The sequence below is a fragment of the Pollicipes pollicipes genome, unplaced genomic scaffold, assembly GCF_011947565.3.
Source record: "Pollicipes pollicipes isolate AB1234 unplaced genomic scaffold, Ppol_2.1 Scaffold_6686;HRSCAF=7923_pilon_pilon_pilon, whole genome shotgun sequence".
NCBI lineage: Eukaryota > Metazoa > Arthropoda > Thecostraca > Pollicipedomorpha > Pollicipedidae > Pollicipes > Pollicipes pollicipes.
This window is the reverse complement of record NW_023596921.1, coordinates 33801011-33815117: the sequence shown is the minus strand read 5'-3', so window position 1 is coordinate 33815117 and position 14107 is coordinate 33801011. Positions and strand designations below refer to the sequence as shown.

The 14107-nt window shown below is 51.6% G+C and overlaps 1 protein-coding gene across 4 annotated transcripts; it reads right to left on the bottom strand.

The window, feature by feature from the left end:
• Positions 1 to 402: 402 nt before the first annotated feature.
• Positions 403 to 13750, bottom strand: LOC119107869 (AP-1 complex subunit mu-1). 4 transcript variants are annotated; one of them, XM_037231435.1, is made up of 11 exons: positions 13700 to 13750; positions 10450 to 10545; positions 9872 to 9982; positions 8992 to 9105; positions 8455 to 8585; positions 7687 to 7831; positions 6472 to 6662; positions 6049 to 6127; positions 5264 to 5494; positions 4588 to 4713; positions 403 to 843 (listed from the first exon to the last, which is right to left on the bottom strand). In XM_037231435.1, the coding sequence occupies exons 2-11, from the start codon at positions 10489 to 10491 to the stop codon at positions 745 to 747; spliced, it is 1269 nt and encodes a 422-aa protein (XP_037087330.1). In that variant the 5' UTR covers positions 10492 to 10545; positions 13700 to 13750; the 3' UTR covers positions 403 to 744. The 4 variants fall into 4 exon arrangements, with proteins under 4 accessions (XP_037087330.1, XP_037087331.1, XP_037087329.1 ...); XM_037231436.1 differs by lacking the exon at positions 13700 to 13750 and adding an exon at positions 13678 to 13697; XM_037231434.1 differs by lacking the exon at positions 13700 to 13750 and adding an exon at positions 13596 to 13671.
• Between the last annotated feature and the right edge of the window lie 357 nt (positions 13751 to 14107).

Here is a 14107-nt window from a genome sequence, read left to right as displayed (position 1 = left end):
GGTGAGTCAGCCGGCCAGCCGCTGCCCTCTGGCGGCTGGCCGGCGCACAGGCTCAGGGCCGTGTCCGGTACCAGCGGCCCCTGGGCCGAGCGTGGCGCGAGGGGAGGGGGTGTCCGGGTGGGATCGTGTTCCCCAGGTGTCAGGCTGCGAAGCCCGGCGCAGCTACAACCGCCGACACGGCAGGCGAGCGGATGCCGACGGCGGCGTAGCTCGACGCGGTTCTGAGCGACGGACGTGACGCCCGAGGGACAGTCCCCGACAGCGCGCAGTTATCAACAGCTGAGTCTAGGCAGTCAAACCGCGCCGTGTTAACTACACTACCAATCTGTCTGCTCAGCTTTACGGTGCTCGTTGACGTCGCCATGCATCGTCCGTGTGGGTCGAAAAAAGCACAAGCTTCACCTCGAAACACTCCAGATATATTTGGTTAAAATCAGTACGGACACCTACAGATCTTCCCACCGTGGAATGATTTCCGCCAGAGCCGCCGGCTCGCAACAATAAATACCAGGCCTCCGGGGCCTCCGTCGCCGTAGTCGGCAGCCGTACGCCGGTGGCACTACCGACGGAGACCACGCAGTTCGAACGGGCGGGGGCGGGCGGCGGCCGGCGCCTCACGGAGCCTGGCCGGCGCGCCAGACACGCAGCTCGCTCTCCAGCTGCGGAGCACGCGACGGTGCGCCGGACACGCGGCTCGCTCTCCGGCTGCGGGGTTCGCGGGTGCGGGTGCACGGACGGGCGCGTTCACTGGGTGCGCAGCTGGTAGTCGCCGTTCTGGGTGATGTAGCGCACCCACGGCAGCGCCTGGTAACCGCTCTTTTCGATGATCTTCAGGTACCGCACCTGCAGCGGGCGGTGACGCCGGGTCAGAGGCATGTAAACCCAGGTCCGGCTTCGAAACAGCAGGCAGCAGCGCTACACCGCGGCTCAGAGCGGGCGGCCACCTAAGATGCACTGGAGGCTGGCCGCTTACATACGCAGCGGGTCTGGATGATTTGTTTGAGTAGAGATTATACCGGAAACGTCTGACGACCATCTTGGAAACGCAGCTGTGGACAAACAGGCCTACAACGCATAATTGCCTGCACTTGCTCATTCGCGCCAGTCATTTGCAACGCGTAGTTAAATAGGCAGACACGCTTTCCACAGTGACTTAGCACACTGCATTGTTTCACTAGTCTGCGGGCAACGACGCAGGCAAGGCCTGCTCGGCCACCGACTGCTCTGCCGCCCACCCGCTGCTTAAAATCTGGAATACTGTTCTCATTCCGCGGGCGGAATGGGTTCATGGTGAGCACGAGCTCCAGTTACGACCGACAACTGCATCATACAGGACGGGCAACGGGAACAACCGCTTATGAGCTTATGAACACGTTGGAGACACACCAATGTACTCAGACGCGCACATGGACGGAGCGGGATAAAGCACTATTAAAATTTGCATCTGACGAGTCGCATGGAACTGACTGCCTGAAAATGAGCACGGCGTTGGTTTTCACACAAATTACTTGAACCCTTGCCTAAAGCACCGCCCGCTACTCACTGCATTCACATGGGGTGCGCATTGCGCAAGTGACCTCTATAACACCCTGGTTGCGGGCAGACCACTTGCATGTATTCATGATGATACGGAAATGTTCTTCCTGGTCATAGCTCGCAGAAGGACGCATGTTATGAAAAACCGTTATCGTGATCAATTTAAAGCGCCCCACTACCCCTAGTAACTCATTACTGGACTTGTTTCTACCTTTGCCGGCATTGAGATATCTATAAATTGCGTCTTCAAATCAATGACTGGCAAAACCCGACAATGATGAACAGTAAACGCACAAGTGATCCGTCAATTTTGGCTTTATTCGTCTGGTGCTACGGCCATGTCAGCCATGGGCCTGGCAGAGCATTCCTGACCGTCAAGTTACGGGGAAGACAAAAAGCACAGGGCTTTGCATCATGCAATTGACAGTAAGCATGAGCGTGCGGGGCGGACACGGTACACGGATTAGGTCATGCCTCATTCAAAACGTTGTATGTGTCACGAGATGATTCAACAAACTGTCCGTTCTATGTCACAGGGCTATGATCAATGAGGATAGCGGTGAAGGGTTCCCTCCGCAAGTGGGAAACGCCGCCTCACCCACTGCTTGAAAACCAACTTCCTCCAAAGCCGGTTTCTCAGCCAGCTCTAACCGCAAACCCCCCCCCCCCACACACACACACCCTCCCCCCTCCCCCCACCCACACACTCCCATACACCCACCACACCCACACCCACACCCACACCCACCCACACCCACACACCAACAGCGTGATTCACAATAAGCTTTCTGTCAGTCTCACAATTCTCACGCTGGACCCCGATAGTTGATCACGACTGAAATCATTGACTGTACATCAATTCATCCATTACACGTTCAGTCTAAGTGCGGGAGAGCGGCGAAGACCGAAGGCTCGGGGAGATCACCCAGCGACGCGATTTTGCGCCCGGCACAGTCCAATATCAACACAGTTGTCGGGCTGCATCATTTGTAGATATCATTTCAGCAAGAGCACATGTCTGGCTCACTCGCGACTCCGGCACGCCGCCGCGAGCACAGCCCCAGCCGGCCGGCCAGCAGTGACGGCGCCGGCCGGCTGGCACCACGGGGCGCGCCACAGCCGGGGTCAACGCCTCCGCCGCCGTGCCCGTCTGCTAATGAACGGGGCAGGGGGCGGACGAGGGTATACACTCAGGACCCGCCCGGTGCTGGGAGGCGGAGGGGGACGTGACGAGCTGGCGGTGCAGCATCAGCCTGCCCCCGTGCGTGGGTGAGCACTGTCTGGTGCTGTGGCCGGGACGAGACGGCCTGGGATCGCGCCAGAGGCCGGACACAGCGATAGCACGCAGGGGGAGGAGCAGAGACCTACGCTGCAGTAAACAACCCGCTCTGCGCCCGTCGGGGGGGGGGGGGACAGTGGATGGGTTTGCAACAGTCAACGCCCGGTTAAGGTAGGTACAGTCAGGAAATAAACGTTTCCTGCGGCGCACGCTCGACTCTACAATTGGGGGGGGGGGGGGGGGGGGAGAGGATTCCCCTACACAGCACGTCAGAAAGGATTGATAAGCGATCGGGAGGATTATGAAATCAAAAACAAAATTACTGGCAATCTAATCGGAAAACATCGAACGCATATGATAGAATGCCAAACGACGACAAGAAACAGTGACAAAATATTGACAAGATGAATTTAGACATGATTAACTATCAAAACTCAAATGCAACATGATGCAATGCAACAAATCGACAGTCGGTCTTCAGACATGAAACTGCAGACGAAAAACAATCGAGTGGCAAAGGATGGGGGAGTAATATTTGAGAGTGACAAATCAAAATTGAGAACGAAGTGAACTCATGGTAGGTAGGCGTCAATAATAAAATGGAAAGCGATCTACTGACAGCCATCGCCAGGGAACCCAGGCGAAATGCGAGATTCACACCGCATTCGATAACGGCACGTCGGACAAAGACATACGTAGGCGAAATGTACGGATCACACCATAACCGTTAACAATGTGACATGACACGAAATGCGTGACAAACAGCGTTTCATCCACACCCGCTCAGGTGGATCCAAGCAGTAGTACCGGCCTACCCAGGGAGTTGAAAACAGACTGAACCCATTTGTCTTTAGGCTTGGCTTTCTACCAATTCATATATCTGAAACTGGGGGCATCGAGCGCAAACGCAAAACATATCTTATTTTGGAGCAAGAATATCGCATGATTAATTTAATGTGTATCGTTTTATCCTACTCTCGTTCCTTTCCTGAGGAATTTTGTAATTTTCTATTTTTGGGCGTCGATATTTGTCCGTTCACCATGGGTACACTTCATCGTTATGCACTTCGCCATGTACCAGCCGATAATTTGTGATTCGCTCACGCTGAATTTCGTCCACCGTCCGCACCAATACGTCTTCCTAGCCGAAGAGGGAAAGGGGAGGGGAGGGGATGGCGGGAGACCGCCACACGACCACGCTTGTTCGCCGAGGCCCGGCGGCGAAAAACATCCGGGGTCACCAGCGGTGTTGTATGCAGCGGCGCCGGCGCAGCGCTGCGCAGTGGACCCGAACAACCGACCCGCCTCTTACTGGGGAGGGGCCAGGGCGGTCCGGCGTCCCGCGGCGGTACACAGAACGCCGTGAGAAAACAGCCTGCACCACAGGCTCGCGGGCACGCCAAACGCAGAACGCAGAGAAACGGCACAAGAAATCGAGACACGGTCACTGGCATGTGTGGAAGATGACACGCGTGCATATACCCATCCTTGTAACCAAAAGGAGAAGCTCAAACGCATACAAATCGGCAAACAACACCCTATTAAGTCCACGGCCAATGCAGAACGAAAAGCTCGCAAGATCCCGTGGCCGTCCCTCAGGAACGATCAGAGTCCAGTTTGGCAGGAGTCGGGGCTCATGTAGCCTAGTTTGGCGGGAATCGGAGACCAGAGAGTCCAGTCTGGTGGGAATCAGGGCTCAGAGAGTGCAGTTTGGCGGAAATTAGAGCTCAGAGAGTCCAGTTTGGTGGGCGTCGGGCGGGCTGCGGACGCACCTGTATGCCGGAGGTGGTGAAGTACGGGATCTCGAACCGGACGTTGATGGGCGGCTTTCCGTCCACATCCTCGGCCACCACGCTGGGCAGGCCGAAGTGGGCCCGCATCAGGTACTCCTTACCGCCCTGGAAACGCGCCACGTGACCTCAGCGGGGCAAAACAGGCAACGCCTCCCTGGGAGCACGCTCGCTATCTCCGGCACGGACGGCGAGGCAACACGCTTGGAGAAACAGGGGAGACCACCACATCCTGGACACACGCAGCGTTATCGGCACGAACGCCTCGGGCGCACGCCTGGCGCGACCAGCACGTCGAAGCGAGGCCACCCCGGGGAGGTATCGCCATGTTTATACTGGCTCCCGGGTCCGCTGCCCACAAGTGTGTACCACTGTACCACCGCCCGTACTTCGGGCAGTTCATACCGGTCATGTCCTGGACTTCGCCACTCGTTTAAGATCACGCGGCGGTAACGGTTTGGGCGACCGACGCGAAATCATTCCTTGTTTTAGAAAGGCACTGGGAGAGGTTCGAGCGACGAAGCCCGTATAGTTAAACCTGTGCTTAGCTGAGCCCAATAACGGTCGCTTCCAATTCACGGAAGCGGTTTCTCCAGAACATAACATGACATGCCCATTAACAGCGCCCTTTCTGGTGCACCCAGCGCCGCGTACGCACCGGGAACGACTTGATGCTCCACACAATGCACGTCTTTTCTGGCACGTATTTGACGCTGCCGATAGTCGTCTTAAACTTGGGCGAGTCGGCGTCGTTGGGCACGGGGATGATGATCTCGACGTTATTGGCCGTGGAGCGCCGCTTGAACTGTGACTTGGCCTTGACCATGTACTCGACCCGGCTGTGAGCGTGTCGCTCTATCACCGACTCGATCCAGATGAGCGGCTTCACCTAGCGAGGGACGGGGACGGGTCAGCGGGAGGCCGAACCAGGCCCGTCGACGGCACACCTGCCACTGCCCCTCGGAGCCAATCAGGCCCGAAACAAACACTGTGCGACGGCTTTAGTGGTCGTTAGCGGTACTACGCCCGACAGGCGCCTTTTCGTGAACCGACTATCTCGGACGGTGAGGTATCCGCACCGACGACCCGCAACAGCCGGCAACCCGTCCGCCACACTTAGTCAGCCGGATACCGAGATGATAACATTCCTCAGGCGCGATGACATAACGCACAGAGCATGAATCACGGCGTCAGATCGCGCCGGTCCGCCCAGACGGCGGACTTTGAGGCCAGGCGCGCGGAAGCGGGAGCGGGAGCGGGAGCGGGAGCGGGAGCGGGCCGGGCCGGGCCGGAACGCAGGGCGCCAAACAGGACCGGCACCGGCCGGCGGGCCCCGCGCCGCCTGAGTCAGCGGCGCCGGCCGCTTTCGGTATCTTCCGCCAGCGGAGCGCGTGTGCGAGAGGCGCCGCCCAGCAGACGCCGGCGCGTGAGTCAGATGCTCACGTGCGTGTTCAGCCGGTAGGACATCAGCTCGAAGTCGCCGTCCGGGGGGATGAACGATATCGTCCGGTCGTTTTCGAATCTGAAAAAAGTTTCCAGACTGAGTCCGACGCCGACGATTGGACGCATATTTGTGTGAGCTGACGATACCAGCGGTCATGATACGCCGCGTATATAATTCCAGGGACAGGGTCAGCGTGAACAGTGCTCTCAATCCCAAACACAGCTATTATTTGAATTCATATTTCGAGCAACTGCCACCTACCCAAACCAAACAACGGAGCCCGGCCCACCCGTGCCCTATCTCTCCCACCAAACATCCCACTTGGCAGCCCCAGTGCGGCGGCAGCGCTCAGCACCCAACTCCAGCTCCGGCTCAGCTCCGCCACTGGCCGGTCAGCCGAAGCCTCTCCCTCCCTCGCCCACCTGGAGAGTCGGACACACTGGTGGAACTTGGTGTCCTCCAGCTCTACCGACTTGCTCTTGCCGCGGCCGGTGCTCTCGAAGAGTACCTTGTCGTTGAGACCCAGCCGCAGCTCGGGCATGCCGGACAGGTAAACGCGCATCTTGATGCTGCCCACGATCTCGCTCCGCAGTACGTTGCCGTTGGAGTTGGCCTGCCGCGGGGGTGGGGGGGTGGGGGTGGGGGGTGAGCGGCACTGCCAATACAGTGCCGGCCAACAGGAGCTGTCCCGTGTGCTGTTTACGTGCTCGGCGGCGTATGAGGGGCAAATCAGCTGAGCGTGGGATCGCATTCCTGCGGCAGTAACTGTCTGTTGGAGCTGTTGAGAGAGGACATTGCAATTCCTTCGAAAACGCTTGTATGGCGCTTCAGGGGAACCCGACGCAAAACAAACTAGACGATGTGTATCTATGACGGAAAGATGCATCTGCCACTTTCGTGGCCAATGAATAATTCGATGTGGCTGTCATCTTTTGCGAAAAATGAGCCAGCACGTCCAGATTGTGATGGTGTTACGAATAACCGCGAAGCTTTTCGCCATGCCCCAGTCCAGCGGATCTTCTTGAAGCGGCGTCATTTCTATCCCAGCTATAATATGTTATTCTTGGGACACATGACAAGGATTTACGAGCGGCCAGTCTAAACAGACTGCGAACGAGAACAAGCTTCAACCAAACGGAGAACTGAACCCCAAAACACACTGATCGTCGAGCCGTAAATCAAAATAGCATCCGAAACATGATTCATGACGGACCCAATGCTGTTATCGAACACAAATGAATACTTTTCTTATCTTGGTTTGAATGCGTCCGGTCCCTACATTTCCTGGATCTTATGCCAGGGTATGAGTTATATTACCAGATATGAGCATAACCCACGAACTACAGCTGGAGTCGCAGGTTGTGTCCCATGTCTAGAAAAAATTTTTAATGTTAAAGCATACTTCTAAATCAGCCAGGTCTTACTTCATCCCCTCTCATCCTGGTGAGTATGAGCCTGAGCCCAACGCACCAATACAGTAAACCGATCAATGGGGCCCCAATCCCAAGAGGCCATAACTCCGGAATCGCTGTCACCTCCGGGTCACCTCAGGCCCACACGCGTTTGACACCCATCCGAAAGAGCACCAGTGACACCCATCCAACCGGCAGCCCGACGGCATCGGGCAGCGCACGCACCAGCAGGTTCACCGACTCGATGACGTCTAGGAAGACCTCGTTCTTCCTGTACTTGATGCCCTCCGAGCGCCAGGAGACGGCGTTTGTGACGGCCATCGGTGGCCGCGGCGCCAGCTCCAGCTTGTGGCTCTCCTGCGTGATGTACCTGTCGGTAGGCACCCCACCGAGGTCAGGACCATGGGCGCCACCTAGAGCACTGCCCGAGGAGTCTGACTTGTGGGCCCGATATCCCACTAGCGATGTAAGCGGGCTGTATCCCGCCTAATCCGCCAACGCCCAAAAGCGGACATGGTACCTGGATGTCTCCTCGCGCCCATCGAGCGTTCAAAACGCGTGCCTACTGGGATAATCGAAAATATGCAACCAGTCGCCAGCAGAAATGCCTTTGAGTACATACAAAACGACGAACACTGGTAAAATGCGGGACAATTTGAGTATTTTGTCATTATTGTTGGTACGACGTATATCGCATGCATTCAGATGAAAAATGCCAAACACCATAGCAAAATTAGGCAGGCATACAGATCGCCCGAAATAGTCAACAGCTGTACGGAGGTGCTTTTTTAGTCATCTGATCTTATGCAGTCTTGACCTTCAGACGCCATAATAGGTCAGAGCTGCTGGATCTGAACCACAGAACCACAGCCCCCACCGCAGACGCAGCCTGGCCACCCGACATCCCGCGTCGCCATCTCACGGTTATGCCGATCCGGTGAGTCCGGACAGGCGGCTCGCTGCCCCCCGCCTTCCCGGGACCCGGCCACTCACTCCTGCAAGATCTTGCTGTCTGTCGTCTGCGGGTAGCCGAAGTCGATCAACTCGTCCAGCAGCTCGTACACGATGACGAAGTTGTCGCGCAGGCTCTCCTCCTCCAGCTCCTTGAAGTAGTGCTCGAACACCTGCGGCATGCCCAGGCTGATCGGCGGAAGGACCACGACGTGGGCGCGTGTGTGGCGCCGGAGATGCCTCGCCAAACAAAACTGACATCGAGCGACGCCCCCTGAGCTGCATGCTAAGGCTACACCAGGGTACATGTGTCTAATTTGCGCGGAAGACAGGCGATGTCGTGTTCAGACGTCATGAGCCACATCGGTCAGGAAACGAGAACACGGGCGCAGCACAGCACCAAGTAAACATACACCCGCGACGCAGCACGTGGATCACTTTCCTAGTGCAAAAACGTGCTGCCGCCCACGTACAAATTGGGAGAGCTTCTCGCCGTCTGACAGTGACAGCCTGCGCGAGGGTATCTGCGAGAGCGTTCACGCGAGTGCGCCACCACTGACGGTACTAGACGCCCCTCACCTGCACCAGTCGGTGGAGGACGGCGAACACCATGCTGACGTTGGCGTTCTTGCGGGACGTGCTGACCACGTACACGTTACTGTGCTTGATGTACATGAACGTGCAGCCGTTGGTCTGAAAAGGACAGCATGGTAAATGCCAGAAACTGATGGCAATCAATGGCTTCCCCATGTGTTGTCGGGAACTTGTGCGGCCGTTTCCAGACCAAACAACGGTGCGATTCAAATGACTATATGACTATAACAAAGTGACCCGGAGTTTGACCCTTCCCCTGCGCAGATTTCCGCAGTGACCCTTCCCATGTAATAACGAATGTGTAATTCACAGCAAAACTCATGTCTCATCCACACAAACCAACACTTGCGCCATACCATACTGAAAACATCAGTTTTCAAGGCACCAATATGTGTCAAGTACTTTAAAGCACACAGTTGAAAATATTTTTCCAGAAAATTAAAAGCAGACGAAGTAAGAGCATGCAGAATGTAGCCTTAGGTCATTGGAGCACTAAGTTTTCTTTTAGATTATCTGTAGCAGACTAATCCATTTGCGCATAGCTGGTTCGTCACCTGTACAGACCACTTCAGAGCTGTGTTTCTCACTGAACTATGCCCATCCAGCCAATTATACTCATTCTTCCTGATCAATCAAAAACATTCTCTAGTCATTCCTAACAGGCTGAAAACAAAAGGCTGACTAACACATCACATCTGTAACCCCACAAAACTTCCTGGAACATGCAACCAGTCAATGCACTTACAATTAGCAGACAAGTGCGTGCCTCGTGACTGAGCACTTACAGTGTTAAGTCATTGTTGCAAACTATCTAGCATTATTAGCACCCTCCCAGAAGGACAGAGGACCACGTGCTGCGCGTCACCTGTATGATGGGCGACATGTTGCCCTCCTCCTCGCGGTCCATGAGCAGCGGCATGAACTTGTCGATGACGCTGGGCTCGATATCGCCGCGGTAGTTCCGGGATATCAGCACCTGACAGAGCGAGCAGCGTCACAGCACCATCTCACCACTGATACAAATGTGACTCCATCTCACCACTGGTGCAAATGTGACTCCATCTCACCACTGGTAAAAACGTGGCTGTTGCCAGGTATGTTGCCACACTGTCATGGGCCATGACCAGTAAACAGAGGGCACAGCAACATGGCCTATAGGAAATCAACATAGGGGTATACCAAGGGTCACTGTCAATTTAAAATGTCTGGCTTTCAGAGCATGCTTCTGGTACATCGTAAAGGATAGTACAGATTGGTTTATTTGTTACCTTAACCATATGCCAGACAATATGTTGTATCATCACAACAAATGTCCCGACACTAGTTGGTAATAAAAGCATATACTTGGGAACTTAAATTAATTATGGCTGGTCACACACTCTCTCACTATGCCATCCTGATCTGGTCATCACCACAATACAAGCAATAATCCAGGGTTCTTACCTTTCCCTTGGAGTCTAAAAGATATATTGATGACACAGACATGGCTGCTGAATATATGATCTTCCTAAAGTCTAGATGGCATGCAGATTGTCACACCTGTGAAAATGAAAACAGGCAATGGTGGATCAGGGGTGACATAACATATAATGGGCAATGCTGGCATGTCTGCTGCAGTCAGAATGTGTCTATGCAATTCATTCCAACTGTCCTGTGGATGATGTGGGGGTATTCTAATGATAAATTACTGGAAAGATTGTAGCCATACTATGACTACAGTCAAAAACATATCCAAACCACATTGTAAGTATCAATCAGAAATAAAGGCCATGATCTGAATGTCACATAACAGTGTCATATATGACAGTGTTATATATGACACAACACACATATAAGTGTGTTTGGGATATATATCAAACACAATTTCATTAGTACCACTATCTGCCACACCATAGCAAGCCAATGTAACTTTCCTTTTGCAACAAAGAACTGAAGCAGTTAATTAAATCTTCCTGACAGTGATACCCCTTGGGCCTTTGGATGAGCAGGGCAGAATATTTACTGATACAGCTGCAACTATATGCCAGCCTCTGAAAGACTTCTCCCACCACTGGTGCTTTTAAGACTAGTGCATCATCAAATGTTGCAAACATGCTCATAGGATATGAGATGGTGCACTTCAGTGCCCCATGGTGCCTTTGGTGCCTTTGGTGCCCCATGGTGCCCTTTAGAAAGGCATGCCATTTGGATTTACAGAGTGCACCTGAGTGAGCAAAGATGCACCTGGATACATAGAAAGATCTAGAAACCAAGTACATACTAGCCAGCAATGATGTTTGAAACTATCAAGCAATCTGGGTCATAATGGCTTTACATCCAAATTGACATGATGTCACTTGCAGCAGTGCAGTTGAGTTCCCCGTGGGATACATTGTGGTCCCATGAAGGACATTCAGTTGTCAAATATTTGGCCCCCATAACATTCTGAATTGCTCACTAAGATTTCATACATGCCTAAACAGACAAACTTATTCTGCCCAAATCCAATGTCATAGCAATGATGTTGACAAGTTGCAACAAGATGTCAAGTTATACATGTCAAGTACATATATCAGCAACTATTTGCTCTCACTAACTTAATTCATGAGAGAACACCTGTGCATTTATCATTCATTTCATCAAAGTGACTGACTATACAAAGTGATGTAATTCTTTTTCTGTAAAAACAACAGAAACTATATTTAAGTAGTCAGTAGTTAGCTCTCAACCCTGACCAATGGAAATGGTAATCCCCCAGTAGCCAGGCACCAGAATGCAAAAAATGCATGTCATATCAAACATGTCTGGTGACACTGCCATGTGTAGAAACATCCAGTGACAATTTCAGAGTCATCACTTTAATCCCATGCAGAGTTCAGTGGCACAGTCACCACTAATGTATAGGCCAGGGTTTCAAAGACAATTTCAGGCAGCAATAATACCAAAATATTGTTAAGGAGATTATTTGAAAATGCATACAAAATTTGGCCTGACACATAAATACCCATTTGGCACATACATGCCCCTGGTTTGTTCACCAAGTTAAAGCAGGCATCAGGCACAGTGGATGGAGCATTGACATACTGGCCAGGCACAACCCTGTGCCCAATGCACATGCAAAGGTAAAGATTTAGCTCCTGCTCACACAAAGATCACTAGATCACTAGATAAAGATCACTCCTGCTCATACAAACCTACTTTTGGATGATTTTGAAGTACATATCTATGGCAAATTTTGCAAGGATAATTATTTATGTTTAGTATTGGTTCACTCCTGCTTCAGCATACTGCATCATACTATCCCAAACTATTACACAATAATTATGGTAGCATTATGTTAGCAACACAGCACACATCCACAACTTGGGCACTGTTATCCCTATGTCATTGCACAATGTGCAAAGACGGCATCAGGGTTCTTTCTTTTTGATGAGCACATTAGTAACAAATGAAAGCACAAACCAAATACAGCCAGCAATTTCTGTGATTTAACTGACCTAACCTGACCATTTCTTGCTACTGCAATAGGAAGCTCATGCTCAGCTGACTCATCACTCACTAGCTTACTAATCTACCAATCATCAATCACCTACATAATTTCACTTATGAACAATATCACCAATCTAAGATTATCATTACTTTGCATCTGAGAGTAAAATGATACAATTCCACTGTTTTAGTACTGGTTGGTATACTGTGGTTCCAAGATGGCTGGTGCAGTACTTTAAAGATTTAACCCAAACCTTTGAAAGGATAGGTTTCTGGAATGAGCTTATACTAACTAAGCCATAATGTGTGTGCATGTGTTATTGGGGCTTTGTGACAAACTTCACTGCTGAGAATATATGTTGTCACCCGCCCTCACCCTGGCAGGAAGAGTGCACACCACATGGAATAAAACCCCACACCTATGACTTCCCAGACACAGTGGTTGATGCCTCAGTATTGCTTGTGTGGCCCTATCCCCTATGATTTGATCAGCAATTCCAGACAACCTGTCAAGTTCGGTGATTTAGTGACAAGTTTAATATGCTGCGGTGTTAGCACAGTCCATCCTGCACTCTCCCCTGACATCAACTGATATTCTGTGTTGCCAATACAACAGGCTACAGGCCATATCTGTCAAGGACAAAATAGTTGATGCCTTAAATGACTTGCACCAAACAATCCAAGCCAACCCTGCCACAAGTGTGTGGATCAAAAGGCTGACACTTTGACCAACTGAGCCATCTGGATGGACCATAGTTGTCTTACACATATATTTATTTTGAAAGGAGACACAAAATTAAGTTTATGCAAACTACAGAAGAAGAGGCTTAACAAATGGTGGGTGTATGCCACATTTTCCTAAAGATTCAACTAAAATTGACAATATAAAAATGTCCAAAACTTTGAGTGTTTAAAACTTTGAAAGACGGACAACTGGCAGTGCTAACCATCCTTGGAAACTCATCCACAAAGATATGCTGTACTTCTCGAATTGAGGTTACAATGTTCGGCAAATGTTAGTAACCATATTGTTGAGCATGAAAAACAGACGAACTATCGCGCTAAGTGGTTTACGAAATACTATTCATTGTACTCCAAAGTGCAGTGCAATTCCCCCACACCTGCGGTCAATCATACTTGAAGGAAGATGCAAGTCAAAATTTTAACCCAAATACACTCCATAAATTAGCGCAAAACACTCACAAAACGCCCCCACCCTTCGCACCTCTCAACACTCGGCGCTTAAGTCACGGCCTGTTCGATATCATCTGCCCTGAGATTATCTACTGCTAAATAATGCAGGGCGGCAGGTCGTAGACCTCCTATACTGAAGCTGATTGGTTACTGGAGCCCACTTGCCAATCACCTTGCGCTATTTCAGCAGTTTACAAACAATAGGAGGCAGGATGCGTACAGGACCCGTGCACAAGTGTAGTGTTTACGCAATATCGTCGCAAATGCGCCAGAACACATCAACCAAACACTTTTAGTCATGGACAAAATATAACGGTGAAGACTCAGTGCATATTCTCGGATAGGTGGTTGAACACAACCCATCTTTGATAAATATTTCAGTCGATGGAATTAAGAAACATTATTTTGATATCTAACAACGACTGAAATGTGTCATATG

Excerpts from the sequence above, each read along its gene's own strand:
- LOC119107869 (XM_037231435.1), bottom strand. The coding sequence starts at position 10,491 with ATGTCTGTGTCATCAATATATCTTTTAGACTCCAAGGGAAAG. Across the intron at positions 9,983-10,449 it reads TTTTAGACTCCAAGGGAAAG|GTGCTGATATCCCGGAACTA; the intron begins GTAAGAACCCTG and ends TCGCTCTGTCAG. Across the intron at positions 9,106-9,871 it reads ACATGTCGCCCATCATACAG|ACCAACGGCTGCACGTTCAT; the intron begins GTGACGCGCAGC and ends TGTCCTTTTCAG.